The sequence below is a fragment of the Rhincodon typus genome, chromosome 23 (genome assembly GCF_021869965.1).
Source record: "Rhincodon typus isolate 14 chromosome 23, sRhiTyp1.1, whole genome shotgun sequence".
Classification (NCBI taxonomy): Eukaryota; Metazoa; Chordata; class Chondrichthyes; order Orectolobiformes; family Rhincodontidae; genus Rhincodon; species Rhincodon typus.
In genome coordinates, this window is record NC_063354.1 from 1,928,580 (window position 1) to 1,950,468 (window position 21,889).

General features: G+C 42.8%; 1 protein-coding gene across 1 annotated transcript in view; it reads left to right on the forward strand.

The window, feature by feature from the left end:
* Positions 1-777: 777 nt before the first annotated feature.
* The window catches only part of LOC125485893 (ran GTPase-activating protein 1-like), a 386,685-nt gene continuing 365,573 nt past the window's right edge, over positions 778-21,889 (forward strand). Inside the window, exon 1 of the mRNA XM_048611074.1 lies at positions 778-856. Within this exon, the coding sequence (XP_048467031.1) occupies positions 778-856 (79 nt within the window). The remainder of the gene's footprint in view (positions 857-21,889) is intronic.

Below are 21,889 nucleotides of genomic sequence, written 5' to 3' on the forward strand. Positions count from 1 at the left end.
GCACCTGTGAAGAAAAATCAGAGTTCACGTTTTGGGTCCAGTGACCCATCCTGTTCTGCCAAACGCCTTCTTCCCCACCACGTGTAATTATTAGTTTCGACAAATATAACGTCCATTATTTAATTTTTAATCTATGTAGATTTGAGTTTGATTGTTAAGGTAAAAGTGCAAAGAAAGAAAATCCTGTCCATCACTTTCTTCTACTGGGGTATTTGGGAAGTTTGAGTTTTTTTACCCTATTGGTCCCAAGGGGGATGGATACACTTGGCAAAATGAACTTGACAGAAATGTAATCAACAGAACAAAATATTTCCTCAAATACAAGATGCATAAGAGTGAAAAATATATTCCTATAAAAATCTAACCTTAATCAACAAATTGATTAGTGGTAATTGATAAGGGGTAAAGTAGCATAGCAATTACTGGACCCATAATTCAGAGGAGTGGACGAATGATTTGAAAGCATGTTTCCAATTCCCACTGTGGTAGCTGGGGAATTTAAATTCAGTTTAATAAGTCTGGAATAAAATCAGTGATGATAACCATGAAACTAAAAATTTCTTGTAAAAACCTTACTGTTTATTAACTTAAAGGAGGGAAAGTTGCTTGTCTGCTCTACATTTGACTCTGTATCACAATAATATGGTTGACTGTAAACAGGCCCTAAATAGCCCAGCAAGTCACTTAGTAGTGTTCAGGAAGGGAGCTCAGTACCAACTTCTAAATAGTAATTAAAAGTCCTAAAAAAATGTTGCCCTTACCAACAATATTCACACCATGAATGAATTCTTTAAGAGAAATGAAATCATTAAAGATGCAGGTGATACAATTAAGGCTAATGATATGGAAGATGGAGGTGAGTGAAGGTAGATTAAAAGGTCTTCTAAACAACAATCCTCAACCAGTCACCTCTCCTGCCCACCCATTCTACCTCATATTCCCAGATGCCCTCCACATTTTTCCCATTCCACCACACATTATCACTGTGTCCCACGCCACATTATTCCCCATGCCAGCATGTTACCTCGATGCCTCCTATCTATTCTCAATTGCTACTGAACCAAACGTTATACTTTTCTAAGTGCTTATTAAGTTTGTAAACAAACAAGAAATTGCATCAAAGACATTATAGGCTGGTAGATGTTTCAATAATGCTTGGCTGAATAAAACCAATCGCTTTTGCCACACAGCCAAGCATTCACAATAGTCATATCAAAGTCTTCCACATTACTGATAGAAAAGATATCGATTTCCACTTGAAAGCAGAGTGTGTGTAAATAAATAGTGAGAACAGGTGCAAACCATTTTTATGCCATTAGAATATGCCATTAGAAGCAATTCAGTTTTTAAAAAGCCATACCTTCCTTTCCAATTAAATCATAACATATACACATAACAGCAGACATTTTTTGAATTTGTAGGACTTCTCACATTGAAAATTACAGTAATGCATATGAAGAATAATGCTGGCCAATGTAAGGGTCAACTTAACTTTGCAGGAAAGATTCCTGTGATGATTCACTTATTGAAAACATTACAATAAAACACCTAATGGTGATATTGAAAAGTATCAAAACATTTTATCCTTACCTTTCAGAATATTCCTGACTCCTCAGCAGGCTTTAGATTTTTCTCGCGCATTGAAACATCTATTGTGCTCTTGATGATTTCCTAGACACTGCACCAGCAGACAGAACTAATCAAATTTTCTCCCCTATTTAAAATGGGAAACTTGGCATTAACAGTGGCAAGTGTACATTTTATAAATTTAGGCAATTCCAAGCCACAAAAAGAAAATAGAGGAAAATGGTACAAGGTGGGGAGTGCAGAGGAAAAATGCGTTTTCTCCAGAAAATACTGAATGTGACAATTTAAAGACCAAAATGAGTCTCAGTACTATAGATAAAAAATAGAAATATAGGTTAATCATGGCCAGTCAGCCAGATTTGCTCACGTTCAATTTTTTTAATATTAAGAACGACCGACTTCTTTTGAAGTGGCTCTGTAAGATATTTCACAAGAGGCTTTATCAAAGAATTCAGGTGTTTTTAATAAGCGGAAATAAGAAGAGCGCTTGGATAGAAAGTTCTTCATTGGGCAGGAATCAAAAATTGAAATAAATAGGTTTTCAATTTGGAAATGGACAACTGTGGGCTCAGTGATTGGTTTATATCAATCTCTCTAATGAGGACAACACAAAAATAAGATGCTGATAAACAGAAAGACAGACTCCAAGAGTCTTCAGCGTATAGGTTAGAGAATGGATAGGCAAGTATCAGATGCAACTTAATGTGAATGAGTATGGGTTAACAGAGTAAAGACTGTCTGAGTACACTCCCTGGGAAAAACACTGCAGAGTATGGGTGAGCAGATATATTTACAGGCAAGGTTCTGGAGAGCTGATAGCCTTGATGGAACTATACTCCAGCAAGTGGCAGTGCCTTTAAGAGAGGTGATAGTGAATGTTCAGTGGGAGGAGAGCTTGTAATGGTTTAGGAGGAAGGAATGAGCAAAAATAATATTTAAATCATCTCCTTGCTTTTGAGTGTTTAGTTTTAAAACAGTCTGAAGGGCATTCATCACAATGAGTGTCATTGTTTAAAAGCAACATCAGTGCACTATTTCAACAAAATGTCTGCATGTTAATACATGAATTACAGAGAATGATTGCTCATTCTCTTTGTGTTTGTATTGATCAGATCTTAATAGCTCACTGCCAAATGTTCACTTAATCCTTACTTAATATTGTATTTTGCCAGTTCAGTAGGAATACAGTGGGGATTTGTATAGTTGCCTGGCAAAGCAAGTGTCAGATTATCATATTCATTGTGACAATAAGTTTTGGTTGCTCTGGGCAAATGACTGAATGCAGGTATTCTGAGGTGAATACTAAGTGCAGTTCTGTTATTTTGGCATGGGTCCAGTAGACCACTGTCACTCTTAATCGTTTCCAGTACATTGTACAATTTGTGTTTTTGTCTGGCTTGTATAGAAAAAAAAGAAGCTTTTTTTTAATTTGTGAAGATGCTCCATTCTAGCTTTGTGGATAAGTGATTTCACTGCTGTAGCTTGGCTTGAGTACCTGAGATTTCCTGACTCTATAATTAATCTCCCATGGATCATCCCCTCACTCTTCAATCCTTGAAAGATAAAACAAGACAGACTTGCCGAGATAGTCTTAAATTAATAATTAAGACGTTGCAGATGTGGTGAGTTGGGGAAATCCCCCCACAATACACTGTTCAGATATATCTCTGCAGCATGTGGCTGTTGATGCGTTTGTTAATTTAGCTGACCCACCCACAGTATGACTGGCGGAGGGGAGATGTGGTTCAGTGTTTAGCTATAAATCTGCTAGAGATCTGAATTCTGTATTAGAATACTTAAAAAAAGCACTTAATTTTTGCTACAAGGAATTAGGAGAACAAGAAGATGGCTGGGTTCAGCCAAAAGACTACATTTTCCTGTGTGATTCCCATTTATTGGGAGTCGATTTTCCAACAGAGTAGACATAAGTCATACACGTGTTACAGACTTGTAATCCACTGCACACTGTATTGCCAAAGGGTCAGCCCATCCATGTATCCAGACCTGAAAAAGGCATTAGGTCCTTTAGATGTCCATATAAGTAATCTGATACCAATTTGTAGCCCCCACTGCACGGTTAATTTGCCCTGAAGCAGTCAGCAGCAAAGCAATCAGGACGACCTGATTTATATGGGGCCTAACAAGCCATTCTTAAAGGGACCAAAATCAAAAAAAATTAGTATTTCAAATATATTTGCTCAACTTTGTAATTAGGAGGAGAAGATTTTTGAACCTGAGCCAAAATTCGCAGGGATGATAGCTAATGCCCCCACTGCTGGCCTCAATGCTCCCAGCCCCCTGTCAATATCAACTTCTGATGTTGTAATTGTTCAGGATGAAGTGAAGAGAGATCTTTGATTCTTGTAAGTTTTAGTGTTTGATGTATAGATCATCATAAAGTAGCAATCAACAATGTTATTAAGGATGTCAGGCTATATTTGGCCAAAAGTATAGAGCACAATTTAGAAGAAATCACGCTAAAAACATGCAGTCCTCTGATGGGCTACATCTTGCGTACTGTCCCTATTCTGGTTACCAAAAACAGAAGGAGACATTCAAACTCTGGGGGGAGCAAGTTCAGAGACAAACTCTGCATGATTTCTAGTCACAGATCTGAGGTATGAGGTAAACCTGAAGAAACTGGTTGCCTGAGCTGTGACCTTGTAGTGTTGTATAAGATAAGGAATGGTATGGAAAAGAAAAATGCAACAGGTAACTTCAAAATGAAATGTTGATTTAAGAAAGTAGTGGCAGGACCAGTCCCAGTCAGCATGGATTTATGAAAGGGAAATAATGCTTGACAAATCTGTTGGAATTCTACAAAGATGTAACAGTAGAGTTGACAAAGGGGAGCCAGTCAATGTGGTATATTTGGACTTTCAGAAAGCGTTTGACAAAGTCCCACATAAGAGATTATTGTGCAAGATTAAAACGCAGGGGATTGCGGGAAGTGTATTGAGATGGATAGGAAACTGGTTGGCAGAGAGGAAACAAAGAGTAGAAATTAATGGGTCCTTTTCAAATTGGCAGGCAGTAACTAGTGGGGTGCCACAGGGATCGGTGCTGGGTCCCCAGATATTCACAATACATATTTATGATTTGCATGAGGGATCAAAATGTAACATGTCCAAATTTGCAGATGATACCAAGTTGAGTGGGAGGGTGAACTGTGACGAGGATGTAGAGATCCTTCAGCATGATCTGGGCAGGTTGGGTCAATGGGCAAATTAATGGCAGATGCAGTATAATTTGGGTAAATGTGACATTATTCAGTTTGGAAGCAAAAATAAAAATGCAGATTATACCTGAATGGCTGTAAATTGGGAGAGGGGAGTGTGCAGTGGGACCTGGGTGTCCTTGTGCACCAGTTGCTGGAGGTAAGCATGCAGGTACAGCAGGTGATAAAGAAGGCAAATGATATGTTGGCCTTCATTGCGAGAGGTTTCGAGTACAGGAGCAGGGATGTGTTGTTGCAGTTATACAGGGCCTTGGTGAGACCACACCTAGAAAATTGTGTACAGTTTCGGTCTCCTTTTCTGAGAAAGGATGCTCTTGCTCTCGAGGGAATGCAGCGAAGGTTTACCAGGTTGTTACCGGGGATGGCAGGTCCAGTGTATGAAGAGAGGTTGACTAGGTTAGGATTGTTTTCACTGGAGTTCAGATGAATGAGGGAGGATCTCATCGAGATGTATAAAATTCTAACAGGACTGGACAGGGTAGATGCAGGGAGGGTGTTCTCGATGGTGGGTGTGTGCAGAATCAAGGGTCACAGTCTGAGGATTTGAGGTAGACGATTTAGGACGGAGATGAGAAGTCATTTCTTCACCCAAAGAGTGTGAGCCTGTGGAATTCATTACCACAGGAAGTAATTGATGCCAAAACATTGAATGTATTCAGGAGGCAACTAGATATAGCACTTGGGGCGAATAGGATCAAAGTTTATGGAGCAAAAGCAGGATTAGGCTATTGAGTTGGATGATCAGCCATGATCGAGATGAATGGCGGAGCAGGCTCAAAGGGCTGAATGGCCTCACCCAACTCCTATCTTCTATGTTTCTATGTTTAAGGCAATTGGTGAGTAAAACAGAAATTTCAGACCAATATCAAGAGTTTCTTTGCAGATGCATTAAAATATGGGGGATGCACTTCATACATACAACCGTATGGATTTGGAGCTTGGTAGGTCACTTGTACCTTCAAACATTCTCCGCCACTCAATAAGATTGTGGTTGATCTGTTTGTGTTCAGAATTCCACATTCCCATTTCCCCCAGTGATCTTTGATTCCCTACCTAACAAAAGCCTACCTACGTCCACCTGTCATAACGCAATTGAGAAGAATGTGCTGACATTGAGCCCCATTATTCAACAAGGTGTGACAAATATTACAGATGGAAATATGTAGACAGGAAAAAAAAAATTCTCTGCTTCAAGAGTCAAGATGATTTGAGTTATTTCTCACAGTTCTTTTGATTTTTTTTTAGTGATGGTGACATAATGTTGTCTGTAGAGCAATGGTTGATCTTTGATTTAAAAGCTGATTAGAAGGACCCTGGTCTTCTCTTGCATTAGAATACTTTCTTTTGAGAGTCTTCAGGTCTTGTTGTTTTCATTCAGAGAGAGAGAGAAGAGATTGTGATAGATGCTTCTTGTTTGAAGGCTTCTTAAGGCCTGAGTGCAGTGGTTAGCACTGCTGCCTCACAGCGCCAGGGACCCGGGTTTGATTCCAGCCTCAGGCGACTGTCTGTGTGGAGTTTGCACATTCTCCCCGAGTCTGAGTGGGTTTCCTCCAGGTCCTCCAGTTTCCTCCCACAATCCAAAGATGTGCAGGTCAGGTGGGTTAGACATGGAAAATGCAGAGTTACAGTGATAGGGTATAGGTCAGGAAGGGATGGTCTTCTGAGGGTCGGTGTGGACTCGCTGGGCCGAATGGTCTTCTTCCACACTGTAGGGATTCTGTGATGATTCTATGGAGCGTTCTACTCCATCGCCATCTTGAACTGGACAGTAAAGTAGGTGCAAGTGTTAATAATTGGGAGGAAACCAATTTAAGGGGATTGAGGAAAGTAACTAGGGGCATAGTTTTACACAGTGAGGTGTTATGATTGGAATTACTGCCTGAAAAGTTGTTGTCAGCAGATTCAATTGTAACATTCAAAAGGAAATTGGTTAAATACATCTGAGAGATTGTACACAGAGCTATTTAGAAAGAGCTAAAGTGTGGCGTTTAATTGGTAGCTCTGTCAGAGAAGCAGCTCAGGCACAATAGGCAGATTAGCTTCCTTTGGCAAAGCAAGTCCCTCGTGTGCTTTGATTGAGAGAGAATTGTAGGTTCCAACCTAAGATGGAGTGAATGACCTTCACCAACTGTACTTATCTAGTCTGAATCATGCAATAAGGGGACATAAATCTAAAAATCCTTTTTAATGAAGGTGGTACTTTAGCTTGAAATTCATTCTGAGTCCTGGGTAGGGAACGTTGCACTTCCTTTTCCCTCCCCACTCTAGTGGTTACATTATGGAAGCTGAGTATAAAAAACACAGATGTGTAGTTGCACTGGATAGCAAGCACTTGTGGGAATTTTGCTTTCCAAATGCACTTCTGTGAAGAAAGGAGCTTTCAGTGTGTGAGAATTATCACGGGGTTGGCAAGAGGCAGTAATGTTTTTTTGCTGTGGAACAGGAAAGTCTGACAGAGAATGAAGTGAGGGAACGCTTACAGTAGGAATAAGAATAGGGAAGCTGTGTAAGTTCTGAGCTGAGACTTGTATTAATACATTTTCTGTGAGATTTTCATTTAGTCTATGTCTAAGACCCACTTTACAATCAGCACGTTTAAAAATTGTTCTCCTTTGTTTCACCAGAAATGTTTGGAAATGGATTGTTTTTAGATATTGTGCAGTCCTTAACCCACAATGATATCTTTTCTTCATTTTCCTCAATCCTTCAGAAGAAGAAAATTGAAATAATGTAAAGCACAGATTGAATTTTTCTGCAGTCACTGCAGTTTCATGTAAGTCGCAGAGTTACTGGTCTGCTGTATCACATTTTATTTTGTGTCCATGACTAGTTTATATTTGCTTTGGTTAAATAATTTGTCACTGTTAGGCTGAAGGGCAATAACCCACCAGGCTTCACTGTCAGCCTTACAGAAATTTAATTTGATTGCCTTATTCCTCTTTCTTTTGACTTTTCACTCCATTTTCTCAGGGCAATTAACCCCAACAACAACTTACATTTATAAACTGCATTGAAAACAATGAAATGTTCTGAGGTGCTTTCCAGGCATTTGTGACACTGAGCTATTAAAGGAGAGATCAGCGTAATCAACCAAGAGCTTAGTCAAAGAGGAAGGTTTTTAGTAGCATCTCATGGGAGGAGAGCTATGTGAGATGTTTTGGAAGGAAATTTACAAAACTTAACGCCAATTCAACTGAAAGTTTGGTCCCCAGTAAATTGGGGTGCACAAGAGACAAGAATTGGAAGGATGCGGAGACCTCAAAGGCTGGAGGAATTTACAGACTGAAAAATTTGAAACTGTCACCTATGCTTCTGTGGCAAGGACTCTTGCCTCTGGGATAGAGCATCATGGGTCCATGTCCCATTCTGGAAACTTGAGTTCATAATTAAGGTTGCCATTCCCAGTTCAGTAGTGAGAGCATACGCACTGTCAGAGGTACTGGTTTTCAGATGAGACCAAACTAATCTCTGCTCTCTCGTGTATATGAAAAATAGGCTCACCCAACAGGTGGCTGGTCTCTGTTCAAAGTACAGGCAGTGGAAGTGAAAGATTTTGTGAGGAGTTGCACCTGTAATCAGGGGACACTTCTATATTTGTTGCTGAAATGCTCACTGGTGAACAATGTGAGTGGTTTCATGAAGCTCAGAGCCTGAAGCAGCAACAGTGAGTCTGGGGAATAGACCCTTGGAGGCTTTCAGGAAGACTATGTTTTGAGGAGGAGGGTACTGAAAGTCGGCCCATGGGAGGGTGTTGGTGTCATGTAGAGTTATAGAGTCATGGAGTCATATAGCACAGAAACAAGGCCTTCAGCCCAACTCATCCATGCTGACCAGGTTTCCGAAACTGAACTAGTCCCATTTGCCTGCATTTGGCCCATATCCCTCTGAACCTTTCGTATTTGTTTATTTGTCCAAATGTCTTTTAAATGTTGCAATTGTACCTATCTCTACCCCTGACAGTTCATTCCATACACACACCACCCTCTCTTGTGAAAAAGTGGCCTCTCTCACCTTAAACCTATGCCCTCTAGCTTTGGACTCCCCTACCCTGGGGAAAAAATCTTGGCTATTCACCCTATCCATGGCTGTCATGATTTTATAAACTTCAATAAGGTCACCCCCCAGCCTCTGACATTCCAAGGATAGAAGTCCCAGCCTAACCAGCCCTCTTCTTATAAGTCAAACCTTCCAGTCCCAGCAACATCCTGGTAAATCACCCTGAGATAGCAAGAACTGCAGATGCTGGAGTCAGAGACAACTCTGTGGAGCTGGAGGAACACAGCAGGCCAGGCAGCTGAGGAGAAGGAAAGTTAACATTTCGGGTTGGGACCCTTCTTCAGAAAATCCTGGTAAATCTTTTTTGCACCCGTTCCAGTTTAATAACATCATTCCTATAGCATGGCAACCAGAATTGGATGCACTACTCCAAATGTAGCCTTACCAGTTTCTTGTAAAGTCGTAACACAGTGTTCCAATTCCTGTATTCATTGCTCTGATTCATGAAGGCAAGCATGCCAAACGTCTCCTTCACCACCATGTCTACCTGTGACACCACTTCAGGAACAATGTACCTGCACCCCTAGGTCTCTCTATTCAACAGTACTCCCCAGGGCCCTACTATGAATTGTCCTGCCCTGATTTCTCTTATCAAAATGTAACATCTTGCACTTATCTGCATTAAATTCCATCTGCCATTCCTCAGCCCACTGGCACAGGTGATGAAGATCCTGTTGTACTCTGAGATAACCTTCTTCACTGTCCACATACCATAAATTTTCGTGTCATCTGCAAACTTACTAACCATGTCTTCTATATTCTCATCCAAACCATTTACATAAATGACAAACAACAGTGAACCCAGCACCGATCCTTGAGGCACACCACTGGTCACAGGACTCCAGTCTGAACAACAACCTTCTGGCCCCATCCTCTGCATCCTACCATCAAGCTAATTTTGTATCCAATTGGCTAATTCTTCCTAGATCCCATGTGATCTAACCTTACTAATTATGTAGACAACATCTTCTGCTGTGACTTCATCTATCTTCTTGGTCAGCTCTTCAAAAAGCCTAATCAAATTTGTGAGACATGATTTCCCATACACAAAGCCATGCTGACCATCCTTAATCAGACCTTGCCCTTCCAAATGCTGGAAGGTGGGATGAGAGTTGGGCAGAATGACAGTCAGTGGTGAGGGGCATTAGTTGGAGCTGTTTACGTATCAGGCTGGCTGTGAGAGTGGTTGGTGTGAATGAGAGTCAGAGGATTAAGAGTTGACCAGGCTGCCATGGTTTAGTGGAATGGGGATCAGTTAAGGTGGAAGAGGGAGCAGAGTGAGAGTCAGCGCAGGAGTTAGGAGGGATGCAGGTTGTGGGGAGTGCAGTGGAATGAGAGATGGGTGGGGTGGTCGTGAAGTGGGACTGGCATGGGTGTGGCCAACTGGGAGGGAGTTGAATGAGAGTCAGGGAATCACGGGGCAGGGCTTGGGTGAGAGTCAGGAGTCACAGGGGCAGGGGTCTGAAGGGCTTGATGGGTGAATGAGTGACTGGTTGAGTTGGAGTATGGGTACATGACAGACAGACTGACTGGATGAGTGGGTCAGTAAGTGAGTGACTGATGGGGTGGAAATGTGAGTGAGTGACTGGAGCATTAGATCGGTGAGTAACTAAAGAGTGGGCGAGTAAGTGAGTAACTTTGGGATGTGTGAAATTAAGTTCATGTGTAACTGTGTAGGGAGGGAGGGTTGGTGCTTGTTGATTGAGAGGGTCCGTGCTGGACAAACACACTCCGGTCTCCATAGTTCACCTCCAGTAAAACCTATCCATGAAGCAGGCTGAGCAAGGAGGACAAAACAAAATCCCAGGCCGAAAGGCAACCCCGATTTTCTGGGAATTCCAATGAGGCCAGCTCGAACTGTGTCCCCACCAGAGGTAAACCAAGGCCAGAGTTAGTTAGACCCAACTCCTTAGGCCTGCCCCAGTCCCTACCTCCTTCTTCAGTGATCAGTGACTTGGAGACTTTTCCTTTTCACCCTCTAGCTGTGCTTCTGATCTGAAAAGGCAAGAAAGGATTTTATTAGTTACCTCTCTGCTTGGCACTTTTTAGTGCCCTCTTTATTAATAACTGATTTCAACAGTCAATTCATTGCATTGACACACACACACACACACACACACACACACACATATACGCGCACACACTCACACACTCACACTCACACTCACACACAGACACACTCACACACAGACATACACACACACACACACATACACACACACACATATACACACATACACACACACACATGCCCAAAGTGAATGTTCAAAATGACACCACCCACAAACTGGAGGAGCAACACCTCCATATTCCACCTCAGGAGCCTACAGCCCGATGGCCTAAACATGGAATTTACCAGTTTTAAGATCTGCCCACCCGCGGCCTCGTTTCCATGTCCAACCCTCCCTCTCAATCCCACCTCCTAACCTGACACAACTGTCCATCTTCTCTTCTACCTATCTGCCCCATCCATCCCACTGACCAATCCCCACCACTCCCGACCTGCATTCACCTATCACAATCCCACCTCCCTTCCCCAGCCCCACCCCTCTTCTCTCTATTTATTTTCCAGTTCCTTTCCTGCTCCCCATTTCTGAAGGAGGGTCCCGACCCAAAACATCAACTTTCCTGCTGCTCTGATGCTGCCTGGCCTGCTGTGTTCCTTCAGCTCCACACTGTATTGTCTCTATTTGACTTTAGTGTTGTCCTTTGTTTTGAATCTAACGTGTGACCATGATGTCTGGATGTGTGGGATGCAGTATTCCATCTCAGCAATGTGTTACTGATGGATTCTGTTATTTTATTAGCTGTGATGTTTTGCTCTGCTTGATTGCTTCACGGAACACAACTGCTGTACTTTCGTTTTCTTTTTACCTTTTTTCTTACTGCTGATGAGTTATTTCACTGGCATTGTCTGAATTTTGCATGAGTTAGCAATGCACTCATTGCTGTTTTAAATTCTCCCCTAATTTTCAAAACTTCTGTCTCTGTGTTTCTAGAGCAAAGGATTGCAAATTTGTCACCTGGGTACCAGGTTGTAAGAAACAGTCACCAGATTAAGAGGTGTATACAGAAGTCAAAGATGTTGGGTTTAAAGTGCCACCGCCCCCCCCCTCCCACCCAACCTCACTAATTATGTTTCTTAGATAATGCAGTGTGGAGCTGGAGGAACACAGCAGGCCAGGCAGCATCAGAGGAGCAGGAAAGCTGACGTTTCAGGCCGGGACCTTTCTTCAGAAATGGGGGTGGAGGAAGGGAGCTCTGAAATAAATAGAGGTGGGATGGGGCTGGGGAAGATGGATGGGATGGTGATAGGTGAGTGCAGGTAGGGAGTGGTGGGGATTGCTCAGTGGGGTGGGAGCAACAGATAGGTGGGAGAGAAGACGGACGGGTTGTGTCTGGTCAAGGAGGTGGGATTGAGAGGGAGGGTTGGCCATGGGATGAGACCGGGGTTGGGGAGATTTTGAAACTGGTAAAGTCCACATTGAGACCATTGGGTTGTAGGCTCCCAATGCGGAATATGAGATGTTGCTCCTCCAGTTTCCAGGTGGCATCGTTGTGACACTGGAGAAGGCCCAAGAAGGACATGTCGTCCAGGGACTGGGAGGGGGAGTTGAAGTGGTTTGCGACTGGGAGGTGCAGTCATTTATCGCTAACTAAGTGTAGGTGTTCCACAAAGCGGTCTCCGAGCATCCACTTGGTCTCCCTGATGTAGAGGAGGCCACATTGGGAGCAACAGATGCAGTAGACCACATGAGCGGATATGCAGGTGAACATCTGTCTGATGTGGAAGGTTTTTTTGGTTCCTTGGATGGAGGTGAGGGGGAGGTGTAGAGACAGGTGTAGCACCTCCTGCAGTTGCAGGGAAAGGTGCCGGGGGTGGTGTGGCTAGTGGGGAGTGTGGAGCGGACAAGGGAGCTGCAGAGAGAGCGTTCCTGATGGAAGGCAGATAGGTGTGGGGAGGGCCTCCCACCTCACTGACCAATCCCCACCACTGCCTACCTGCACTCACCTATCACCATCCCACCTACCTTCCCCAGCCCCCATCCCTCCTCTCTCTATTTATTTCCCCGCTCCCATCCCTCTCCCCCATTTCTGAAGAAGGGTCCTGAACCCGAAACGTCAGCTTTCCTGCTCCTCTGATGCTGCCTGGCCTGCTGTGTTCCTCCAGCTGCGCACTGTGTTATCTCTGACTCCAGCATCAGCAGTTCTTATTATCTGTGAGTGAATTATCTTTCTTTCTGTTCTAAAGGGTGGTACTTGACAGCCCTGGTGTTTACCCAAGGATTGCAACACGGCAGAATCCCTTCTGCCTTACATCTACATTAGCAGCAGGAGTTACTGGATAGTGGCCCAAAATGGAATTGTCAAAGATATATCTCCCCCTCTCCTATTTTTGTCTCTCTGTCTAGCCCAGAGGAGCTGAACTGATTGGTAACGTTGAGATGTGAGCTGGGATAAAGAAGTCCCAAAGCATTCTCATCCAGTAAAGTATTTTTTGACGCTTAGTCACTGTTATAATGCAGGATAATCAGCAGTCAATTTGGGTACAGCAAGGTTGTGCAAAAGCAATGGGAAATTTCATTTTTTTAGTGATGTTAATTGAAAGATAAGTATTGGAAATCTTTGTCAAGAGACTGGGCGGATCTTGCTGTAAGAGTCAGAAGAGCAATTAAGTCAGTCCCATTCACCCACTCTTTCCCAGAATCCTGTAAGGTTGTTTCGTTCAAATCCTTTCAAATTCTTCTTGAAATCATTCATCACCTTTGCTTATACCTCCCTTGTGGATAACAAGTTCAAAACATTACCACTAGCTGTATAAAAATATTCTTCTTCACTTCATGCCTACATCTTTTGTCCAAAATTTGAAAGCAGTGTCCCTAGTCCATGTACCATCAGCTGTCATCTTCATGAGATCTTGGTTTCACAGAAGGCAAGGACTTTCAATAGTCCCACAAAACTACACATAGAATTTAGTGCTCATGTGCACTTGAATTGACAGCCTCTTGCTGAGGTGAGAGAGCTACTACTGAGCCACATTTAACTTGGGCCTGGTCTAAATGGATCAGTGAAGTAACAATCTGCTGAAGAATAATTCCTTTGCTTGCTTCTCTGCACTTCATAGTTTTGCACTTTCCTATTCAGTTACACAGAAGAGCCTCCCATTTTCAATTTCAAGGTATCTAAAATTATGATTTGCTTTCTCCATTTAGTCAATATCCTTCCAATCCCCCTTAATTACCTGCTTCAGCAAATCATCGTGCCTTAGTATATGGCTATTGTAGGCTTGTTTACTTTTCTTGCAGACCTTCACTGATGATCTTTCCTCCTCCACCACTCAAATAACCTCTTCATTGTGCTTTTGTTTTCTCTAAGTGTCACAGTCCATCCTTCTACAGAAACACATCACAACTTTCTTATCTTTGGATTTCTGCTTTTCTCAAGGTCAATGTTTCCGGTCTGTGCGACAAAGCTCTCTAAATCACAGTCTTAACAATTCTTTTACTGAGATCTCTACTTATTCCCATGCCTAACAGTTTCTCTTGTTTGGAATATTTTTTTGCTGTTATACTAACTTTGATTTAGTAATTGGCAGTGCATCTTCTAATAAGATCTTTCCCAGGTGCTAATTTGTGATACTTGTTGCAGCTATTAACTATTCACTATGACCTCCACTTTCCCACTGTTACTTCTTCCAATCTTTATGAGTTTTGACTTTTTTGCATTTGTTTTCATCTGTAAACTCTCACCACTTCATTCATTCCATCTGTTAGCACTTGTAGATCTTAGGTTGGGCTAGCCACAGGGGCCTGATCATCTACAAAGTATTGCCCTATATAATGCATTTACCCACTAAGTCATTACGAAACTGTACATAAATTCTAACAGATGCTGAATGACTAACTGTATGCATTGGTGCTGTGTAACTCTGCAGCTGGTTAGATTGCTTTACAGCCGTGCATGGTTTCTAAGTATTGCTGGTAGTATGCGATGATGTAGACTAATGGTCTGATCTAGGTGAGCGATGAGCTGATACAGCAAGGCTGGCGGCACTAGCACTTCAGGAGGAACTCATCAATAGGACAGGCAGAAAAAGGTAATGGGATCCTGGACAAGTGTTATACATCTCCTCTTGTCTGGCCATGAGTTTTTACAGGAATATGGTGTACATTCCAATTCTCTCTATAATCAGTTTTGTTTTGCATCAGCAACATTGCTGAAATTGATGAAGAAAGGTTGCCTTGAAGCATATCCTACAAGTCTTGTAGATCAATAGAGTAGTAAGCTCCAGGGGAACATGCAAATAATGACAATTTCTAGTTGTTCATATGCCAATAAAAAAGTCTGCTCCAGTTGCAAGTCTTAAATGTTTCACTATTTTCCTGGTTTTATAAATTTCCTCCCTTAACATTTTAATTTAAAACACACAAAATTGCATCCAGTTTAGATTCTGAATTAAACTTTTGGCTAGTAAAGCAAGTAGAACAATTTACTTTTCTGTTTTAAGCACCTATATAGTTACATTTTTGTTTCTGTGCAGTGTCATTCTATGGTTCAGTTGTGATGAAGTCAGCCAAATTTTGTCAAACATGCTTTGCAAGCACAACACTTTTTTCCTTGATTTTACAGTAGGCTGAGGCAGTACGTATCTGATGTGTTTGAACCAGCTTCAACTGTTGTACTTACTTATAGGGAGCATTTTAGATTCAACTCATCTGATTTCATTAGCTCTTCCAAATTATTGAGTTTAAATTTGATACCTCAATTACATTGGTCCAGCTGTGCAGACCATTTCATGGGTTGGGGCAATTTGAGGCCACTTTAGTTAGAGAGTTCCAAGCAATAATCCTCTTTAGAGTGGGGAGGAAAAGGTCCCTAATTTCCTGGACTCTGCAAAGGATATATGGAGAATCTGTACTGGCACAGGGATTAAAATAAAATAAATTGTTCTCCCACCAAGTGGAAAGAAAACAGGTTTTCCATAGACCAGTGGTTCAGATGTGTATTCTACATACTGGTGAGAAGGTTGATGAAGGCAGAGTGGTGGACTTTGTCTATATGGACTTCAGCAAGGCGTTTGACAAGGTTCCACACGGTAGACTGGTTAGCAAGGTTAGATCACATGGAATCCACGGAGAGATAGCCATTTGGATACAAAATTAGCTTGAAGGTAGGAGACAGAGGGTGGTGGAGGAGGGTTGCTTTTTGGACTGGGGGCCTGTGACCAGTGGTATCCTGCAAGGATTGGTGCTGGGTACACTGCTTTTCGTCATTTATCTAAATGAATTGGATGTGAATACAGGAAGTATGGTTAATAAGTTTGCAGATGACACCAAAATTGGTGGTGTAGTGGACAACCAAGAAGGATATCACAGAGTACAATGGGATCTTGATCAGTAGAGACAACCCTGGTAATTATAGACCAGTGAGCCTTACTTCGGTTGTGGGTAAAGTGTTGGAAAGGATTATAAGAGATAGGATTTATAATCATCTAGAAAGGAATAATTTGATTAGGGATAGTCAACACGGTTTTGTGAAAGGTAGGTCGTGCCTCACAAACCTTATTGAGTTCTTCGAGAAGGTGACCAAACAGGTGGATGAGGGTTAAGCGGTTGATGTGGTGTATTTGGATTTCAGTAAAGCGTTTGATAAGGTTCCCCATGGTAGGCTATTGCAGAAAATACGGAGGCATGGGATTGAGGGTGATTTAGCGGTTTGGATCAGAAATTGGCTAGCTGTAAGAAGACAGAGGGTGGTGGTTGATGGGAAATGTTCATCCTGGAGTTCAGTTACTAGTGGTGTACCTCAAGGATCTGTTTTGGGGCCACTGCTGTTTGTCATTTTTATAAATGACCTGGATGAGGGCGTAGAAGGATGGGTTAGTAAATTAGCGGATGACACCAAAGTCGGTGGAGTTGTGGATAGTGCGGAAGGATGTTGCAGGTTACAGAGGGACATAGATAAGCTGCAGAGCTGGGCTGAGAGGTGGCAAATGGAGTTTAATGCGGAAAAGTGTGAGGTGATTCACTTTGGAAGGAGTAACAGGAATACAGAGTACTGGGCTAATGGTAAGATTCTTGGTAGTGTGGATGAGCAGAAAGATCTCGGTGTCCATGTGCATAGATCACTGAAAGTTGCCACCAAATTTGATAGCGTTGTTAAGAAGGCATAGGGTGTGTTATGTTTTATTGGTAGAGGGATTGAGTTTGGGAGCCATGAGGTCATGTTGCAGCTGTACAAAACTCTGGTGCGGCCGCACTTGGAGTATTGCGTACAGTTCTGGTCACCGCATTATAGGAAGGATGTGGAAGCATTGGAAAGGGTGCAGAGGAGATTTACCAGGATGTTGCCTGGTATGGAGGGAAGGTCTTATGAGGAAAGGCTGAGGGTTTTGAGGCTGTTTTTGTTAGAGAGAAGAAGGTTAAGAGGTGACTTGATAGAGACATACAAGATGATCAGAGGATTAGATAGGGTGGACAGTGGGAGCCTTTTTCCTCGGATGGTGATGGCTAGCACGAGGGGACATAGCTTTAAATTGAGGGGTGATAGATATAGGACAGATGTGAGAGGTAGGTTCTTTACTCAGAGAGTAGTAAGGGCGTGGAATGCCCTGCCTGCAAAAATAGTAGACTTGCCCACTTTAAGGGCATTTAAATGGTCATTGGATAAACATTTGGATGATAATGGAATAGTTTAGGTTAGATGGGCTTCAGATTGGTTTCACAGATCGGCGCAACATCGAGGGCCGAAGGGCCTGTACTGCGCTGTAATGTTCTATGTTCTATGTTCTAGGTGGGCCAATGTACTGAGGAGTGGGAGATGAAGTTTAATTTAAATAAATGAGGTGCTGCATTTTGGTAAGGCAAATCAGGGCCGGGCTTGTACACTTCATATTAATGTCCTGGGTAGTGTTGTCAACAAAGAGACTGGGGTGTAGGTGCATAGTTCCTTGAAAGTGGAGTCGCAGGTATAAAGGATAGTGAAGAAGGCATTTGGTTGCTTGCCTTTATTGGCCATGGCCTTGAGTTTAGGAGTTGGGAGGTCATGTTGCAGCTTTACAGGACACTGGTTAGGCCACTTTTGGAATACTGTGTTCAGTTGTGGTCTCCCTGCTATAGGAAAGACTTGTTGGGAGAGGATGAATAGGCTGGGGCTGTTTTCCCTGGAGAGTCAGAGGCTGAGGGGTGACCTTATAGAAGTTAATAAAATCATGAGGGGCATGGATAGGGTGAATAGCTAAGGTGTTTGTCCCCAGGATAGGGGAGTCCAAAACTCGACGGTATAGGTTTAAGGTGACAGAGGAAAGATTTAAAAGGGACCTAAGGGCAACTTTTTCATAGAGAGGATGGTGCGTATATGGAATGAGCTGCCAGAGGAGGTGGTGGAGGCTGGTACAATTACAACATTTAAAATGCATCTGAGTGGGTACATGAATATGAAGGGCTGTACATTTCTATGACTCTATGACTCTGATATTTTACCTTCTACCTGTCATTATTTTCTGGTGCCCTTCCTCTCCTTTGGTGCTTTAAAAACTATTGTTGTGTTACTAAAGTGTTCTGAAAATTGTCTGAATAGATATGTAAATCGGTGACTATAAACAGTTAGTGTCACTGGCATAAATAGTGCATAAGCTCATTCTTTGTTTATCAGATCTTCTCAGTCATCTGGTAGCATCAGTCAGGAGAAGGATTCCCACAGCTCCTTGCTTAAAGTTGGCTGGTGTTACTGTTGCTTCTGAGTCACAAGGGTATCTGTTCCTTATGCTAGACCAAGCTTGTCCAGTGGAAATTGCTTCCCGTCATTTTAAGTGACCAGTAGCAATACCATTTAGCCACTTGCACTAACTTTATTGGAAAGCTTACACAATGCAGTTAATGTATTTCACGTGCAAATATTTACTTATTACTAATCAACTACCTCCATTCAGTAACCAACAAGTAAAGCACTCACAATTATTAATAATATTTCACACTCACCTCTGGAATTCAGCTCTTTTGTCTATATTTGAACCAAGGCTGTAATGCTGTGGTGGACAATTAAACAAGTCACTGGAGGAGAAGGCTCCACAAATATCCCCATCCTCAATGATGGAAGAGCCCAGCACATCAGTGCAAAAGATAAGGCTGAAGCTTTCACAGCAATCTTCAGCCAGAAGTGCCGAGTGGGTGATCCATCTCGGCCTCCTCCAGTGGTCCCCAGCATCACTGATACCAGTCTTCAGCCAATTCAATTCACTCCACGTGATATCAAGAAACGGTTGGAGACACTGGATACTGTAAAGGCTACGGGCCCTGACAACATTCCGGCAATAGTACTGAAGACTTGTGCTCCAGAACTTGCCGCTCCCCTAGCCAAGCTGTTCCAGTACAGTTACAACACTGGTATCTACCCGACAATGTGAAAGATTACCCAGGTATGTCTGTACACAAAAAGCAGGACAAATCCAACCCGGCCAATTACTGCCCCATCAGTCTCCTCTCGATCATCAGTAAAGTGATGGAAGGTGTCAGTAACAGTGCTATCAAGCAGCACCTGCTCAGCAATCACCTGCTCAGTGACGCCTAGTTTGGGTTCTGCCAGGGCCACTCAGCTCCTGACCTCATTACAGCCTTGGTTCAAACATGGACAAAAGAGCTGAATTCCAGAGGTGAGGTGAGAGTGACATCCCTTGACATCAAGGCTACATTCGACTGAGTGTGGCATCAAGGAGCCCTGGCAAAACTAGAATCAATGGGTATCAGGGGCAAACTCTCCAGTAGTTGGAATCATACCTGACCCATAGGAAGACAGTAGTGGTTGTTGGAGGTCAATCATCTCAGCTCCAGGACATCTCTGCAGGATGTCCTTAAGGTTAGTGCCCTAGGCCCAACCATATTCAGCTGCTTCATCAATGATCTTCCCTCTGTCATCGCCGATGATTGCACAATGTTCAGCACCATTCGTGATTCCTCAGATACTGAAGCAGTCCATGTCCAAATGCAACAAGATCTGGACAATATCCAGACTTGGGCTAACAACTGGCATGTGACATTCACGCCACACAAAAGCCAGGGCATGACCATCATCACCAATAAAAGACAATCTAACTACCATCCCTTGACATTCAATGGTGTTACCATCACTGAATATCACACTATCAACAGCCTGGGTGTTATCATTGATTGGAGATTCGACTGGACCCACTACATAACCACAGTGGCTACAAGAGCAGGCTAGAAGCTAGGAATACTGCGGTGAGTAACTCACTTCCTGAATCCTCAAAACCTGTCCACCATCTACAAGGCACAAGTCAGGAGTGTGATGGAATACTCCCCACTTGCCTGGATACATGCATCCCCAACAACACTCAAGAAGCTTGACACCAACCAGGACAAAACAGCCCACTTGATTGGCACTACATTCACAAACATTCACTCCCTTCACCACCAACGCTCAGTAGCAGCAGTGTGTACTATCTAGAGATGCACTGCAGAAATTTACCAAAGATCCTCAGACAGCACCTTCCAAACCCACAACCACTTCCATCAAGAAGGACAAGAGCAACAGATATATGGGAACACCACCCCTCAGAAGTTCCCCTCCAAGCCACTCACCATCCTGACTTGGAAATATATTGCCATTCCTTCACTGTTGCTAGGTCAAAATCCTGGAATTCCCTCCCTAGTAGCACTGTGGGTCAACCTACAACAGAAGGCAGCTCATCAACACCTTCTCAAGGGCAACTAGGGATGGACAAGAAATGTTGGCCCAGCCAGCAATGCCCACATCCCTCAAATGAACAGACAAAAAAATACACGCTACATTTTATTTGCCATATACCAACAAATGTACAAAAAGGATAAAGTACACAAGTGAACGTTGTGAATGAGAACTGAGACTATATTCAACACTTTTCTCATTGATCAGTTAGAAATCAATTGCCCAAATTTCCCCTACAGAGGAAGCTAGTGGCTGAGAAGGTGTATGATTCCTTGGCCTCTGTCTTTTGTGGGGCTCCTTCTCAGCAGGTCAGCTTTCTCTTTACGTTCATCTCTTTCAATGCATTTCCAATCAGTCAGCCTCCAATCAGCAACTATCTCCTAACTGTCATTGTCAAAATTCACCATCTATATATCTCACCTGCAGACATCCTTGTAGCAGAAGTATGGATGCCTAGGAGGTCAAATCCCAGTGACCAATATATAAGGTCTTTTGTTACACACTCGTTATCCATCTGCTGAACATGACTGAGCCAGTGCAGATGTCATTGCTAACTCAATATGCTCATTGAATTAGCACACTCCAGGAACTCTAAGTCACTAACCTCTTCCTGCCAAGAGATGCAGAGAGTACCATCTGAGACAGTGAAGGTGGAAACTTATCAATTTTTTCTCCCGCCTAGCACAGATTTTCCATGTCTCACTGCTGTTGAACAGTGTTGAAGGAATGGCAATACAGTTCCAAATTGGGATTGTGTATGGCTTGGAGGGGAAGTTCAGCTGGCGGTGTTCCCATGTATCTGCTACATATTGTCGTTCCAGGTTGTAGACATGGTGGGTTTGAAAGGTTCTGTCAGCGGAACCTTGTTGAGTTCCTGAATTGCATCTTAAAGATAGTACACACTGTTGCCATTGTGCAGAGGTGGAGGAGGGAGTGAATGTTGAAGGTTGTGAATTGGTTGCCATTAAAACAGACAGCTTTGTCCTGATTGGTGTTGAGCTTCTCAAGTGTTGTTCGACTACACTTCTCCGATTAGTTGGACCAAATGTGCTTTTCTGTACTTGCAATCTACATAATTCTATGTGAAAGAAACATACAAGAGGGCACTGAAAAAGACATAAAAATAATAGGTTTTAACAATGTGATTCCTTTCTTAGACAACAAGGTGCAGAGCTGGATGAACACAGCAGGCCAAGCAGCATCATAGGAGCAGAAAGGCTGACGTTTCGGGCCTAGACCCTTCATCATTTCTGACCCTTCAGCCTTTCTGCTCCTATGATGCTGCTTGGCCTGCTGTGTTCATCC